Below are 15,450 nucleotides of genomic sequence, written 5' to 3'. Positions count from 1 at the left end.
TAAGTTATTAATAAAAGTCTATAAACCTATTAATAAAAACTTATAAAATATAGCAAAAAAGTAGAATTTTTCAAATGTACTTATAATAATTTTTCTTTTTATACGAATATAATTTTTATTAAATTTTTATTAAATTGCATCAAATTATAAAATATGAAATACATTTCATTTTTATTCACTTTTTAATGATCTTATAACTTTAATACACATTGATGAGAAAATATTTTTATGTAAAAGAAAATCAATTCCTGAGTACTCGCCGCGGAACTTCGATGTCGACGGTGGCGACATATAGTTCTGTCTCTTTCTCTCTTTTGGGAAATATGTCAGAAGCGAAAAATGACAGCGCAATTTATGTTGCGACCTACGTCGTAATTATTTGCTTTTTGCTAGTGTTGTGATGTGCAACGTATTTATGAAACTTGTGAAAATGGACGGCTGCCAAGCTGTATAAGGAATAAACTGTGTAAAGTAACATTTTCCTCTCCTTTCGACAGCTGTCAAATCGCGTGTTTTTCCGTATTTCAAGGGTTCATTTCGGACTCAATTTACAGTTATTTATCAATTGTCAGGAGAAAGGATTACCAGCCGTCCATTTTTACAAGTGTTCTGAAGAGATTGGTAGTTTTATTTCGTTGAAATATATTTTTATTTACATGTCAGTCGCAACATAAATTAGGGTGTCATTTCTCGCTATTTCTCGCTTATGACGGCACGATTTCAATATGGCCGCAGTGACTACTCAGAAGCCTTAATACTTTTTATCAGGTCAGTATGTTATGTAATTTTATCTATTATATGTATTATATGTATTACTATTTATTACGCAACTTTTGAGATGTCTTAAAAGAAAATAAGAGCACTTTACATTTCTTTTCAATTAAAATTATGATGCTTCTCAAGACATTGAAAATAACTTGATAAAAATGTCACAGGTGTCAATCAAATGGCAATGTTTACATCCAGAAGGTTATTCAACGCTGTTACTATTGGGACGATTGGGTTGGGCACTCTGGCATCTCTCAGAGCAAACGAGTATGACATTGGAGCCATTGGAATTGTACGACTGAGCCGGGCCGCGCTCGTGGTCCTTGATATAGGTCGTCATTATAAGAAAGAATTGTACAATAGTAAATTGGATAGGACGTCGACAGAGTACCTGCAGTTAAAATCAGACGTTCACAAGTACGGAGCACAGAGGCTGCTGGAGCTCTGTTGTGTCAACAAGGGGGTCTACATTAAAGTAGGTCAGCATGTGGGTGCGTTGGATTACTTGCTACCTCAGGAGTATGTGCGCACCATGCGAATATTGCATAGTTCGGCACCCCAGTCTTCGTTCAAGGACGTGCTCACTGTGATCAAAGAGGACTTTAAAAAAGATCCGTACCAGGTATTTCAGAACATCGATCCGGAACCTCTTGGCACTGCCAGTCTCGCGCAAGTGCATAAAGCTGTCCTCAGGAATGGCGATGTGGTTGCCGTTAAGGTGCAGCATCGCTCTGTCAAGAGTAACTCCTATGTCGATATCAAGACCATGTCGGCTCTGGTGAAGATCACATCGCTAGTGTTTCCGGATTTCAAGTTCGATTGGCTGGTCGACGAAACGAAGAAGAACATTCCACAGGAACTGGATTTCATTCGCGAGGGCAAAAACGCCGAAAAAGTACAAGAGCTCTTCGGCGACTATCACTGGTTGAGAGTGCCGAAGATATACTGGGACATGTCATCGTCACGCGTCCTCACGATGGAATTCCTGGATGGCGGAGAGGTGAACGATCTCGAATACATGCGTGCTCATCAGTTAAATCCATACGAAGTCACTAGCAAGCTCGGTCGTCTGTACAGCCAAATGATCTTTATCGAGGGCTTCGTGCACTCGGATCCGCATCCAGGTAACATTCTGGTACGTAATCGTGACTCCCAGGCGGAGATTGTGCTGTTGGATCATGGCTTGTACGCCAATCTGTCCGATCAGTTTCGCTGGGACTACTCGAAGCTATGGTTGGCGATCCTTGACGGGAATCGTGTTGCCATGAAGGAGCAGTGCGCGCGACTCGGCGTCGCCGATTATTATGGTTTGCTATCGGTCATGGTGTCGGGCAGAACATGGGAGACGATTATGTCGGGCGTGCGTAAGACCCGGTATAACATCAAAGAGCAGGAGCTGTTCCAACAGAATATCCCAAACTTGTTACCGCAGATTAGCACCGTGCTGGATCGCGTCAATCGGCAAATGCTGCTAATCCTCAAGACCAACGACCTGATGCGCTGTATCGAGTATTCGTTACACACCCAGTCCAGAATGTCAGCCATGATGGAGATGTCCAAGTGCTGCGTGCGCTCTGTATACGGCGAGAAGCTTAGACACTGTTCAAGCGTGTGGGATAGGTGCTGGGTATCCTGTGCGGAGCGCTGGGCGCTCTTCAAATTGTCAGTTTATTACGTTTACTTAGGTCTGATAAATTTTGACTTGAACAAGTCGGTCGATTCTTTGTGGACAAAAGATTTTTATCCATTTTAATGAAAACTTTCACTAGACCGAATGTATTTTTGTATTTATAACTAGGGGTAGTGTTTCTTTTAAAAAGTTGTATAAAGAGATATATATTTTTTACTTGTTATAGGTGATAAGTAATATAAATGTGGTTTGATATTCTGCATATAATGAATACATATATATATATAAGTACATATATTTTATTTACTCACTTTTGACTTGTCAGCCATCTGTCAGTCTACCTCAAATTAAAGTCATGATATTATGTAAATTTTCTCTCTTTTTAATAATAAAAATACGTTCGTCAAATAAGAGTCTGATATTTTTTGATAAACATGATGTTAATAAATTTTAATATAATTAGTTTATAAAGGAGAAACATCTTACTTAAATTATTTAAATTAATTTCTAATTAAAAACATTCTATTAAGGTGATGACAAGTAATTTTTTGATAAAATGAAAGCACGTACAAGAAATATCTTATTAATATAATTGTAAACTTTATTATGTACAGTAAAATTTTATAGTTAACAGAAATTTAAGTACGCTACAATGAATTAAGTTCTCAGTAACTTGCTTTCTTTAGCTAATCGTAGTTCTTCGCGATATTGCGTGATAGCCTCTTCCCGCTCCTTCAAGAACTGCTTGTATTCCTCTGGATCTATGTCACGCACGATCTCGATGCCACACGAGCGCGCGATGCCGACCATCATACCGCAGATTTGCTCCAAAGAGAGCAATGCCAGGGGTGGATCTTCTGATTTGATCTTAGCGATTTCATATAAATGTTTCAGAGTTATCTTGCCAGCCACTTCGTCTGGAGAAAAAAGAAATTATTTATGATTTTATCATCAGTGTTTTATTTTTCATTGTCAATATATTAAGGTATATCGACAAATTCTATATATAATATATAAACACTATTTATTTCAATATCTGATATTAAAATATCTCTCTTTGTGTTTTTCTCCATTAAAATATCAAGGAATTAGAACACTTGTCTATTTCTAATAAATGAAAAAGGCTATAGCCAGATAAGCATACAATAGAGTTAGGCAGCTGAAATTTTGAGGACAATTTTTTTTTACAATGAGGACAGGCCAAATGTTATTTGAAAACTCATGGAGGGCATTTTTAATATGCTCATTTGGCTATAGCTTTTAATTTAAAAATTTAAAATCAACAGAATAATAATTTTCAAAAGGTGATATCTGTACACGCACCATGCCTCATTCTTGCTTTTTGTATCCCAGCTGCTTGTTTCAAGAAATATGTTGCAGGTGGCTTGTGAATCACTAAATCGTATGATCTATCCGAATGCACTTTCACACGACATGGCAAAGGGATGCCTTCCTTGATGTTAGCTGTCCTCTGATTGAAGTCTTTGCAAAAATTTGCAATGTTGATATTCCTCTGGGATCAAGAACAACAAAGTACAATTACCATCACATGCTGAAAATCGAGAGGTAATTCATATATAAATAATAATTATCAAAATTGCAAAAAGAATGACAAAATGAAAAATCAATCTCAAAATTATATTCTACCAATTCATATTCTTCGCAACATATGATTAGTGTCATCAAAGGTTTTTAATGGATTTTGTCCTATTCAGAGCCATGCAGTAGCGTATTTTCTTTTTAATTTTTATTATGGTGAAAATAATTTTCTTTTATTCTTCATTCTAGTAAATTTTTCTATCATAGAGGATATTAAAAAAAAATGATAATATCCTAACTTGTCCGAGTTGAGATCCGAGAGGCGGTGCGGATGACGCCAAACCCGCGGGTATTATTACACGTAATCTTGACGAGTGATCGATCTTCTCAGTTAGCTTCTTAGCCAGTTTTTTTCCAAATGGTTTCGACATTTTTTCTTAAAACGTGCTATTCGAACGAATACCACGGAAACCCCTAACCTAAGCTTAAACCAGCAATGCACTGGGAGATAAACAAATAAGAGTGCGTTCGAAAATCTTATCTGTGAGGTAAAATTTACTTGACCAATCAAGACAGAAGGAGCAAAGATTTCTTTGTCCTGATTGGTCGATTCAATGAACCTTCAGGAGTAGAATTTTCGAACACAACAACCAGTCTTCTCATTTTCAGAGAACTTTACGCACTTGAATCACATGCACTCTTCAATTTTGGTACAGAAAAAGAAAACAATTATTGATTTTTTTTTTTAACCGTTAACAGTGTTTGACAACAGAAAGTGTTTTCAATATTTTTTAAGAAGATGCCGGGTTGCTGCGTACCTGGGTGTAGTAATTCAACCGCCAAAGGATTTTCAATGAGAAGTTTTCCTACAGATCGCGAACGGAGAGCATTATGGATTGCCAATATTGGTAAACTAAATTGGGAACCTAAGACAAATAGCCGGATATGCGAAGTATGTGAAGGCTTTTTGTATTCTATAGACCCTTGTGTGTGTGTAGAATGTATTTAATAAATTATTTCTCTTATTCACAGGTACATTTTTCTAAGGATATGTGGGAAAAAGTTCGTTGCGATGGTAAACAGAAATTAAAATGTAATGCTGTACCCACAATTTTCCCTTCTCATGAACAGAAGAAAAATATTTTGTTTAACAATCATGGTAAAAGTGACATTGAGAGAGATAATATGGTGGCTGATAAAAGTAATATGAATTTTCCTCCAATGTCGCAAGATCATCTAAATCCATCTGTGTCTGCAAATATGGAAGAAGAAATAGATTGGAAAAAGCAATGTGAGGAATTGACACATTTATTGAGAACGAGCGAACAAACGTGTACAAAACTTCGAAATACTATGAAAAGACGTGAAGAAATGTTTAATAGAATAATAGTAAAAAGTGATAGATATAGAAGAATTTTAAAGGAACGCTTAAAAAGATTGAAAGAAAGCAATCAAAATTATGAAAAATTAAAAATTAACTTAGAAAAAATCTTCAAAAATAAAGATCAAATTATAATTCTTAGTGGAAATGACTGTAAATGGTCTTATGAGACAATTTTGCAAGCTATTGACTCGATACATACAAGTGGCAATAACAAAGTATAGTAAAATGACCTCTACTTGTGAACAGAAAATGTTAGGAAATTTATAAAATTTGAGGAGATTTTATTACACAAGAGTTTATTTTATAAATATACTATAATATCTACAAAAAAAGCTATAATTGTATAAAAAAACTATAATAATCTATTTTTCACTTACATGATATATTCTAGTTTTATGCTAAAATATTTTATGAAAGATAAAAATATAAGTATTCTGCATTTAATTTATTATGTTATACTTAACATTTTGATGGCTTATTATTAAAATTTATCATTAAAAAAATTATCAAACAGAAGTTATTGGTTTGATAGAATTGTTATTGTATCTACAATTAAAGTAAAATTTATTTTAATTTAATGTTTAATATTTAAATTTAATATATATATATATATATATATATTTATTTATTGTATATATAAACATATCAAAATCTTAATATTAACATTTTGTAAAAATCAGATATGAATTAAATTTTTAATATTTGAAATACTGACTTTTACACACACATTATATATATATATATATATATATATATATATATATATATATATATGTTATATTTAAATTTAAAGAATTAGAGATTTAATATCTGATTTTAATAAAATTGATATTTATTTTTTTCTCATTAAAGTGTTTTATTTTATTAAATATTCACTTCATGAATTGTTTTAATTAAAAGAAATAATTTAGAATTAAAGTTTATACAAAAGAATTTTAGATAATATTTTTAATTAACATTTGTATGAATAAAAAAATTAATAGAATCAAAAATATTTTCAATAATGAACATGGCAATAATTTTTGACAAATCATTTGAAAGAAAAATAACGTTTCTTAGAAACGTACAAGAATTTATTTTAAATGTTTGGATATTTTAATTATTAAAAAAAAGTATATATTTACACATGTATAGAATAAACACTTAAATTTGAAAAAAATTAACTTAGAATTTATAAAATACAAGATACTAAACTTTGAAATTTATTTAAATTACGACGGCAACTTCCGCCATATTTGATCTAATACTGAAACGACCAATCAATGAAAAGCCGAAATTAGACTTGGAAGATTTCCATTCATTTCAACTGTACAATCAATGGACAAAGTGTACATACACAACAATATTGAACAATACATACTTCAAATTCAGTTTTTGTAAAGCGTTTACTCAGTTTTTTAAAAATTTTCTATTGTCCGATAATTTCTGGTTTAAAATAGTTATAAAACTATTTCAAAATGGGGAAACGTCAGCATCAGAAAGATAAGATGTGAGTTATAGCATTATATATTCATAGTTTCTTTCATATGTAATTATATACAATAACATATAAAGATAACCTACTTTAAATTTGTAATCATCTGAGAATCATGGAATGTTTTTCAGGTATTTAACGTATACCGAGTGGTCAACACTATACGGAGGAAGAAAATCAGGAACGACTCTAGAAACGAGTGAAGAGAAAACGTTCAGGCGTTTACCATATGATCATTGCTGTTTATCTCTGCAGCCCTTTGAGCATCCTTACTGTGACTCACATGGCAACGTGTTTGAACTAGAAGCTATTCTGGCTTATTTAAAACAATATAAGCATAATCCTATAACTGGGAAACCATTAGATGCAAAAAGTCTGATCAAATTAAATTTTCATAAAAATATGGAAGATGAATATCAGTGTCCTGTTCTTTTTAAATTATTCACGAAACATTCACACATTGTTGCCATTAAAACCACAGGGAATGTGTTTTCTTATGAAGTAAGTATATATATTTAACATATATATAAATGTCTTCAGACTTTTTATTAAACTATTCATCTTATTTTGTTATACGTTTACTTATAATACTGTTATCAATTATCAATTTTAGAATGGATATAATGGACTTTTTTATATAATATTATAAGAAATAAAATAGAATTATTTTTTTCTAGGCTGTTGAACAGTTGAATATAAAAGCTAAGAACTGGAAGGATTTACTAAATGATCAGCCATTTACACGCCAAGATATTATCACAATTCAAGATCCGAATAATGCAATGAAATTCAATTTGTCTACATTTCATCATATTAAGAATAACATAAGAGTAGAAGATGAAGGTAAGTTTATTTAGCTTAGAAAAAGTTATTTTTATTTTAATTGTAATATTTTTTTATATGCTATATATAAATGATATTTTTCCAGAAACTGTGAGAGAGCGAAACAATCCGAATGCAAAATTAAAAACTGTTTCTATGGAAACCAAAGAAATCCTAGCAGAATTGGAGAGAGATTATAAACCAGCAAAGAAAAGTGAAAAAGATGAAACATCTAAGAAGGCTGACAAATTTAACGCTGTTTGTATATTCACAACTACAAAAGACTTTTTCTTCATTTATTATAGACAGTTATTTAATTATTATTTATTCATAAATAGGCACATTATTCTACTGGCGCAGTAGCTGCAGGTTTTACTTCAACAATAATGCCAGCAGAGACTACTCATCAAGCAGCTGTAATCGCAGAAGATTTGGTGCGATATGAAAGAGTCAAGAAGAAGGGTATGTTATTATAGTTTTATTACTATTACATTATCGTTTAAACATGTAATGAAAAAAACTGTTAATTGTTTAAATTTACTTTTACTTATTTTTTATTTAGGATATATCAGATTAGTTACAAATTTTGGTGCCTTGAATCTGGAGCTCTACTGTGATATGGTTTCAAAGACATGTGAAAACTTCATGAAACACTGTCAGAATGGTTATTACAATGGCACAAAGTTCCATAGATCAATAAGAAATTTTATGGTGAATACATTTAGTTATTTCAAGACAAATATTTAATTTGAGAACAAGTGGTTTTAAAGATTATATTTTCTTGCTTTATTTTTTATTCTGTTTTAATTTCTTTATTTTATAATAAAATATTTTGCTTTTCTTCATTGCAGATTCAAGGAGGTGATCCAACTAACACAGGTAATGGTGGCAAATCCATTTGGGGCAAACCGTTTGAGGACGAATTCAAGCCAAATCTGGTACATCAAGGCAGAGGCATTTTATCAATGGCAAATTCAGGTCCAAATACCAATGGATCCCAATTGTAAGATTAAAATAAAGCAACTTGTGCACATGATAATATCATGGACTTTTCTTAACATTATCATTATTGTTTTAGTTTCATCACGTTCCGGTCGTGTAGACACCTAGATCGCAAGCACACAGTCTTCGGAAAGATAGTCGGAGGTCTAGACACGTTGAACGCGATCGAGAAGGTGGAGGTGGACAATAAAGATCGACCGATAGAAGATATAGTTATACAGACTGTTCAAGTCTTTGTAGATCCTTTTCAAGAAGCTGACGAACAACTCGTTGCAGAACGAGCTGTCGAAATGGAACGATTAGCTCAAGAAGCGAGTCAGAGCAAAACGAAGGACAAGAGGGATCAGAAAGATCACACTCAGAAAATTTATCGATCTGGTATAGGGAAATATGTGAAATTGGAACAGGAGAAGTAAGTTATCGACTTTTTTCCAAATTATAATTTATTGTCTTGCTTTATGCAATGCTTTGTTTATTTATTTTTAATACTTAATCATTTTTAGATTGGACAAACGAGATGCAAATGAGGAACCTGCTCTGAAGAAGAAAAAAGTTTTGTCGCAATCATATGGAGATTTCTCCTCTTTTACATTCTAATCAATTATGTTAACAAATGTAAATAGCATATGTATATACTTGATTATATCTAAATTACTATATATTCTTGTTAAATTATATATATATATAATTATGTGTATATATATATATATATATATATACACATAATTTAACAAAATTATACCGAAGATACACATGAAGAATATTTGGGTCATGCGCATTATGACTTAGAATTAGTATTTGACAGTTTGGCATTTGTAAAGTTTCTGGCACAATGTGCTTACTGGTATGTGAGATAATAATGAGGAGGCACATATTGTATGTTGATCCTGGTTGATCTTGGCATTTAATCTTGGCTTGTTGAATTATCTAATCGAAAATCAAAATATCCAATACTATCCCTACTAACGCCAAACATAGGTAATAATTCGAGTAATAACTATCGACGGGATAAAGAAATGACATGAAAAGAATATTAGACATATGATTGAAAATGTAACCATCACGTAAAAAAACTTGCAAAACATTGAGAAATTAAAATAAATAATATTAAATTAATATTATTGTCTATGCAGCATTAAACCTTAAATACCTAAGGAACATTTTAGAAATGGTTCATACATTCTATTAAACGTTTTTGAAAGATTTATATGTATCAACATATTTAATGCTATATTATTATGATATGTATCATTGTTTTTGTTCATTCTAGCATGTATTATAAAGAAAGTATATGTATAATTTTTTATCTAGGCATCTAGACTGAACAGTTCAGATAATTTTAGATTCGATTTGCCTCATTTAGAATTTTCTCAATGTTTAAATATGTTTACAATTATTTTTAACTTTATTGAATATCATATTACATGCATGAAGAGAATTGAAGAATATTTCTTAATTATACTTTATCTAGTATACTTTGATAAATACTTGCTAAATTTTTTTATTAAAATAATGAATATATATAAATAATTTAAATCTATTATATATTTTATGAGCTCATTTAATCTTAAAGATTTTTATAAAACTTGTATAAGAAAATAATTTTCTTCCACATTCATATATTTCAAGTAGATAAATTACTATCGTTATCAAATTAATTTCAATTTTTAAAAAATTTTATTTTTATTTTTTAAATTTTGTTTTGTTATAACTTATTTCAAGATTTTATAATATTACATTATATTTTTTGTTTATACACCTAAAAAAATTTATTCATTCTCAGTATAATGTCATAAATTCAAATCTTTTCACATAACTCTCATACATATTAATAACTTGTTTATATTTTGATCAAAAATTTGTTTACAGCGCTCGCGTGTGTTTAAGGGCACCGTAAGGCAATAGGGCGGTTACTGATCCGGTCGAGGACCGGGGACCGGGCCTCCATGTTTGACGTTCGCCGCGTGAAGTGAAGTCGCGGCTGTTTGTCCAGCGCGCGTTGCGCTTCTTCGTGATCCCTACGACGTGTGATCCGCGTGTGATCGTGATCGACAGGCCCAGGCCGCATACGTGTCCCGGAATTTCGCACGACGGAGGTCTTCCCGCATCCGGCTAGCACACCATGGACGATCTGGGTGAGTAAACGCTCTGGAATTTACTCTGAAAAGCGCCCAGCTAACCTCCAAGGCGTCTGTCAAGCATGGGGACGCCGCGGTTTATCCCGATATCGATATCCCACGATGATATACAAATTATCAATATTGAGTATTGGCGGGACCCAACAACTTGCGCCGAAGGTACGCACGTACTTCGCGAGACATGTGTTTTCGTTTGAAGCTGTCAAAAGCGTTCAGGAATGCGAATATCGTGGAGGTATCGATATCGTTACATTTTTCGTCGAAAGTATTGACACTTTGAGATTCGTTTTAACATCTGTCATATATCAATATTTTCGTATTGATTGATGTATTATCACCATTCTTTTTCCTCGAAAATATTGACAGAATGAGGTTTTTATTTATTAATGTGTCTGCCAAACGTAGAAACGCTGGACTTACTAATCGTTCATTAAAGATATCGTGTTGCTTTGAGAATTTTGTTTGTATTATATTGTACATTCACATTTTTGTGTTGTACATTAATATTTAAGACTGTACTTTGCAGATTTATTTGAACATATTTTTAGATTTTAACTTATTCAACAACAAATATATTATCGAGCTGCGAGCTGTTTTTAACTAATTAATAAATTTATAAATGAATCACTTTTTTAAATAAATTTTTATTTCTATGTGCTCGATACATCGGATATATGACACTGTATTTTTCTTGTACTTTTATCTCTGTACTTTTCTAATTAATTTTATGCACTTTTTTCGCGGAAATTGATATATAATTTCAGGAATTAACTAATTAATAAATTTATAAATGAATCACTTTCTTAAATAAATTTTTATTTCTATGTACTCGATGCATCAGATATATGACACTGTATTTTTCTTGTAATTTTATCTGTGTACTTTTCTAATTAATTTTATACACTTTTTTCGCGGAAATTGACATATAATTTCAGGAATTTAAAATGATATAAACTTGTAATATTATTTTCAAATTTTCGACAAAGAAAGATGACTTGAAATTCATCATTTATAGCTAAAGGAGAGGGTAAATTTGTGTTTGGAAAAACACATATTTGTGATATAAAAAGAATATATAATAATGATAATTAAAATAATTTTATAATCACCGATTTAATTTAACTTTATATTTTTTTTTTGTATTTTAACTTATTTATGCGATTCGTATTTATACGATATTTTATTTATCGTGCGAACAAATAAAAATTTATTATTATTTGTCATTACATTAAACGTAGATGATACGATGTATATATAGTGTCTCAGGTTGTAACGATCAAAACTGTGTATACCAACGTGTTTTATAAGTAAAAATAAGAAAATAGTATGTAAACATGCCTATAGAAATGTTATATATATACATTTACATAATAGAATCATAAAATACATAGAATAGATTGATATTATATTTTTAACTTGATTTTTTTAGTTATTTATTACTTAAAGCCATTGACGGTAAACAATATCATTTGTACATTATATAATATAATATACAAGGGATTGTTTTACATTTTAAAATAGCAATCGTTTTTGTCGATGCAACAAAATTAATATATTTGGAAAAATTTTTTTCCTCTACAAATTTCACATTAATTTTGTACTCAATCTCAGCAAATCAATATTAAATTTTTTTTCCATTTCTTAACCACACTCAAAAAAATATTTTGCTAATGTAAATAGATTTCTAGATGTCTCAATTAAGTCAAAATAAAATTTATCGCTATTTTTTGTATCTGTTATAATATTGTTTGTCACGTATAGAATTTATAGCAGCAATATTCTAGCAATACCTCTAGAAAATTTGGATCCCATTGTCAAATATTATTTATCACAAATATAATTGTCCTTGACAATAGGCCGCCTTAAAGATAGGCATCACAGAAAAATTTTCTGTCTAAATTACACTAATAGATATAAATTCTGTCTCTGTCATTTAAATTGATTAAGTGCAAAATATATGCAGTATCACAGTATTTGTTAATAATTTATCTGTTTCAGTTAATTTTTTTACACCTAGAAAATTTTTGTTAAAGTTGCAAGATCATTTTTTTGAGTGCATATTTATTTCTATATTCATAAACTTTTATTTTAATTGTCTTTTTTGCCTTTTTAGATATCCAGAAATATAATTATCGTTTTATTTCTCTTATGATTTTTTATTGAAGCATTTGTAAATTTAATCCTTTCATACAATACTTTTTTCTTATTTCCCACTTAAAAGATTATTATCAAATTTTCGACAAAGAAAGATAACTTGAAATTCATTATTTATAACTAAAGGGGAGGGGAAATTTGTGTTTGGAAAAATGCATATTTGTGGTATAAAAAGAATATATAATAATGACAATTAATAATTTTATAATCATCGATTTAATTTAACTTTATATTTTTTTTTTTTAAACTGAAAGAACTCTTACATTGTGTATGTATCGTGCAAAAAATAGTCATTTTGAGAATTACATTAGTATTTTTCCTTTTATATACACGATGACATTGGTTCATTAATCGTGGATACAACCCCGACTTGAAAGCTCTTTTATGTGTCTCGCCGGCAGTTCTTTCGACTCATTTCCTGCACTTTAACGAGCGATGTCGGGCATTATAAATCCGCGGATAAAACATGCTAAATATTCGCGGCGAGAATGGGGAGGAAAAGCCGTTAGAGAGGGGCACAAGCGTAATTATTATCTCGGGCTCCTATATGGCGAGAAGGTCTCATTGCATCAGTGTTATACCAACTGCATATTAGTTTGTCACGCACTCGTTACGGTATCGTCGTTCGGTGCATTCGTGACGTGCAAGGGACGTTTCGTTACTCGTAGATTAGAAACATGAGACGTCAGTGCCAAAACGATATAATCTCGAAAATAAATCCAGAAGAAACATAATGTATAATGTAGAAAATTATACATTAGAAAATTATATAAATATAATATAATATATAAATTTAAAAAATATAATTAAAGTAATTCTAAGCAAAAGAGTATATCAACATAATTTTTTTTTTTTAAATAAGTATAAATAAAATATATTTTGGCACAGATATCGTTTTGCATTTTTAATCGATGTGTCTGTTCGCGGCCGTGGTTTTATATTAATTACTGATTAACACAAACTCCGGCGAACGGCAGATGTATTTTGTTACGGAGGCGTTATAATTGATGAATCTTAAACGTCATTGTCGGTGAGTGAAGCTCTAATTAGCGAGTGAACGTTAGAATTCATCTTCCGTAACGTTATTCTTGTGTATGAGACTGTTATGATTCGAGATTTCGAAATATATAGATTTTCAGAAAGTGAGTTTCCTTTAATTAGAAATAATCGGAGTCGTGAAGGAGATGAATGTTGCGTAATTTGTAGAACGCACTAATCTTTTAGTGGTCGGTGGATATTTATATTGATAACACGGTAACCTTGATAACGATAGTAATGTTAGCATACAACGGATCGATAAATATCTGATACGTATTGCGTTGAGATTCAAAACGTTTAAATTTAAAAAAATAGTATCGCACAATACAGCCATTGACAAAATTATTAGGCACCCTTAAATTTTCCGTAAATGTTTTTTTAATTTTTTGTTTGCGATAATTTTTCGCCCAGTATCGACATGTCTGAAAAATACAGATTTAGTTTCAAAATTATGTATCTCGGCCAAAAAAAAAACTGTAGGAAAGTTTAAAAAAAAGCATTTTGTAGGCAAAATGTTGTAGTAAATTACCGATAGCAACTTTATTGCGTTATCAGTACATTAAAAAATTTTTGTATTTTCCTTATTCTGTGCTTTAAAAAAGAACATTGTTTTGTTTCTTAAAATTTTATTGTATTTTTGATACTCTGCAACTCGGTAAAAAAATTTCTGTCAAAAAATTTAAGTCAAGTTCCATAAACTACAACATTATGCCTACAAAATGCTTTTTTGTAATCTTCCCTACAATTTTTTTTGGCCGAGATACATAATTTTGAAACTAAATTTGTATTTTTCAGACATGTTATCGATACTGGGCGAAAAATTAAAAAACATTTTGAAGCTTGAAATTTCAGCTTTAAAGTGCTATCGATAGTTTTTTAATCTTTTTAATATCTATTTAATATTTAATCTTTTTAATATTACTATTAAAAAAACAAGAAATACGGAAAATTTAAGGGTGCCTAATAATTTTGATAATGGCTGTATATTAACATTCATATTAGTATTAATCATGTCATGTTATATTTTAATGAATATTTATCATTATAATCTTCAGTATATTTTCTATGTTTTCTTCCACTAGTCTTCTCTCTTGTCTCAACGTCTTATTTCTCTTTCTCTCTCCTTTATTCTGATTCTTCTTTTTCGACTCTCCGTCGCGACCCTCTTTCTTGTTTTATCTCTCCTTTCTCTATTTTCCCCATTGTGACATTTTCTCTCTCTCTCTCTCTCTCTTTCTCTATATATTTATCTACCTCCTCTTTCCACAATGTCTCTTTCTCTCTTTCGCTGTCTCCTCCGTTTCCGTCTATATTTCTATCTCTTCTCTTCGCAAGTCTCGATCTTCATCGCGACACTTTCTCTTTCTCTGTCTACTAATATATTTACCTGTGTCTCTTTTAACGACGTTTTCTCCGTCCTCCTCTTTTCCCTTTCTACGTCGTCACGCCTCCCTTTCTATGAAAGCGGAGACAGCGGCCAGGACGAAAGAGACCGAAAGAG

The 15,450-nt window shown here is 31.0% G+C and overlaps 5 protein-coding genes across 7 annotated transcripts in view; 4 read left to right on the top strand and 1 right to left on the bottom strand.

Annotated features, from left to right (window-relative positions):
* Positions 1-306: 306 nt before the first annotated feature.
* Adck1 (aarF domain containing kinase 1) lies at positions 307-2,645 on the top strand. The gene is made up of 2 exons (XM_072891934.1): positions 307-768; positions 936-2,645. The coding sequence occupies exon 2, from the start codon at positions 947-949 to the stop codon at positions 2,519-2,521; it is 1,575 nt and encodes a 524-aa protein (XP_072748035.1). The 5' UTR covers positions 307-768; positions 936-946; the 3' UTR covers positions 2,522-2,645.
* A 329-nt stretch (positions 2,646-2,974) lies between these two features.
* On the bottom strand, positions 2,975-4,452 carry Mrpl11 (mitochondrial ribosomal protein L11). The gene is made up of 3 exons (XM_072893041.1): positions 4,237-4,452; positions 3,722-3,911; positions 2,975-3,315 (listed from the first exon to the last, which is right to left on the bottom strand). The coding sequence occupies exons 1-3, from the start codon at positions 4,366-4,368 to the stop codon at positions 3,056-3,058; spliced, it is 582 nt and encodes a 193-aa protein (XP_072749142.1). The 5' UTR covers positions 4,369-4,452; the 3' UTR covers positions 2,975-3,055.
* Positions 4,453-4,600: 148 nt separating this feature from the next.
* Positions 4,601-5,813, top strand: LOC140666155 (uncharacterized). Of its 2 annotated transcripts, none has more exons than XM_072893039.1 (3): positions 4,601-4,647; positions 4,734-4,889; positions 4,970-5,812. In XM_072893039.1, the coding sequence occupies exons 1-3, from the start codon at positions 4,630-4,632 to the stop codon at positions 5,540-5,542; spliced, it is 747 nt and encodes a 248-aa protein (XP_072749140.1). In that variant the 5' UTR covers positions 4,601-4,629; the 3' UTR covers positions 5,543-5,812. The 2 variants fall into 2 exon arrangements, with proteins under 2 accessions (XP_072749140.1, XP_072749141.1); XM_072893040.1 differs by having other exon boundaries at positions 4,606-4,647; positions 4,737-4,889; positions 4,970-5,813.
* A 671-nt stretch (positions 5,814-6,484) lies between these two features.
* On the top strand, positions 6,485-9,735 carry LOC140666342 (RING-type E3 ubiquitin-protein ligase PPIL2). Its single transcript, XM_072893447.1, has 9 exons — positions 6,485-6,810; positions 6,927-7,296; positions 7,473-7,638; positions 7,724-7,875; positions 7,956-8,079; positions 8,180-8,328; positions 8,469-8,620; positions 8,696-9,031; positions 9,123-9,735. The coding sequence occupies exons 1-9, from the start codon at positions 6,779-6,781 to the stop codon at positions 9,214-9,216; spliced, it is 1,575 nt and encodes a 524-aa protein (XP_072749548.1). The 5' UTR covers positions 6,485-6,778; the 3' UTR covers positions 9,217-9,735.
* An 826-nt stretch (positions 9,736-10,561) lies between these two features.
* Pax (paxillin) overlaps positions 10,562-15,450 on the top strand; it is a 30,667-nt gene continuing 25,778 nt past the window's right edge. Inside the window, exon 1 of one of the 2 annotated variants that reach the window (XM_072893444.1) lies at positions 10,562-10,754. In XM_072893444.1, the coding sequence (XP_072749545.1) occupies positions 10,742-10,754 (13 nt within the window). In that variant the 5' untranslated portion in view covers positions 10,562-10,741. Of the gene's footprint in view, positions 10,755-13,728; positions 13,942-15,450 lie in introns of those variants that run through there. The other variant, XM_072893441.1, reaches the window with a different exon arrangement.

The sequence above is a fragment of the Anoplolepis gracilipes genome, chromosome 5, assembly GCF_047496725.1.
Source record: "Anoplolepis gracilipes chromosome 5, ASM4749672v1, whole genome shotgun sequence".
Lineage (NCBI taxonomy): Eukaryota > Metazoa > Arthropoda > Insecta > Hymenoptera > Formicidae > Anoplolepis > Anoplolepis gracilipes.
Note: the sequence above shows the minus strand (reverse complement) of the source record. Positions and strands in the feature narration are given on the sequence as shown.

Bases quoted from the DNA above. Each gene is read 5' to 3' on its own strand.
- Adck1 (XM_072891934.1), top strand. From the start codon at position 947: ATGGCAATGTTTACATCCAGAAGGTTATTCAACGCTGTTACTATTGGG.
- Mrpl11 (XM_072893041.1), bottom strand. From the start codon at position 4,368: ATGTCGAAACCATTTGGAAAAAAACTGGCTAAGAAGCTAACTGAGAAG. The intron at 3,912-4,236 runs GTTAGGATATTA...TCTTGATCCCAG, and splicing joins TCGGATCTCAACTCGGACAA to AGGAATATCAACATTGCAAA. The intron at 3,316-3,721 runs GTGCGTGTACAG...TTTTTTCTCCAG, and splicing joins AAAAGCAAGAATGAGGCATG to ACGAAGTGGCTGGCAAGATA.
- LOC140666155 (XM_072893039.1), top strand. The intron at 4,890-4,969 runs GTATGTGAAGGC...TCTTATTCACAG, and splicing joins CAAATAGCCGGATATGCGAA to GTACATTTTTCTAAGGATAT.
- LOC140666342 (XM_072893447.1), top strand. From the start codon at position 6,779: ATGGGGAAACGTCAGCATCAGAAAGATAAGAT. The intron at 7,876-7,955 runs GTTTGTATATTC...ATTCATAAATAG, and splicing joins AGGCTGACAAATTTAACGCT to GCACATTATTCTACTGGCGC. The intron at 8,621-8,695 runs GTAAGATTAAAA...TTATTGTTTTAG, and splicing joins AATACCAATGGATCCCAATT to TTTCATCACGTTCCGGTCGT.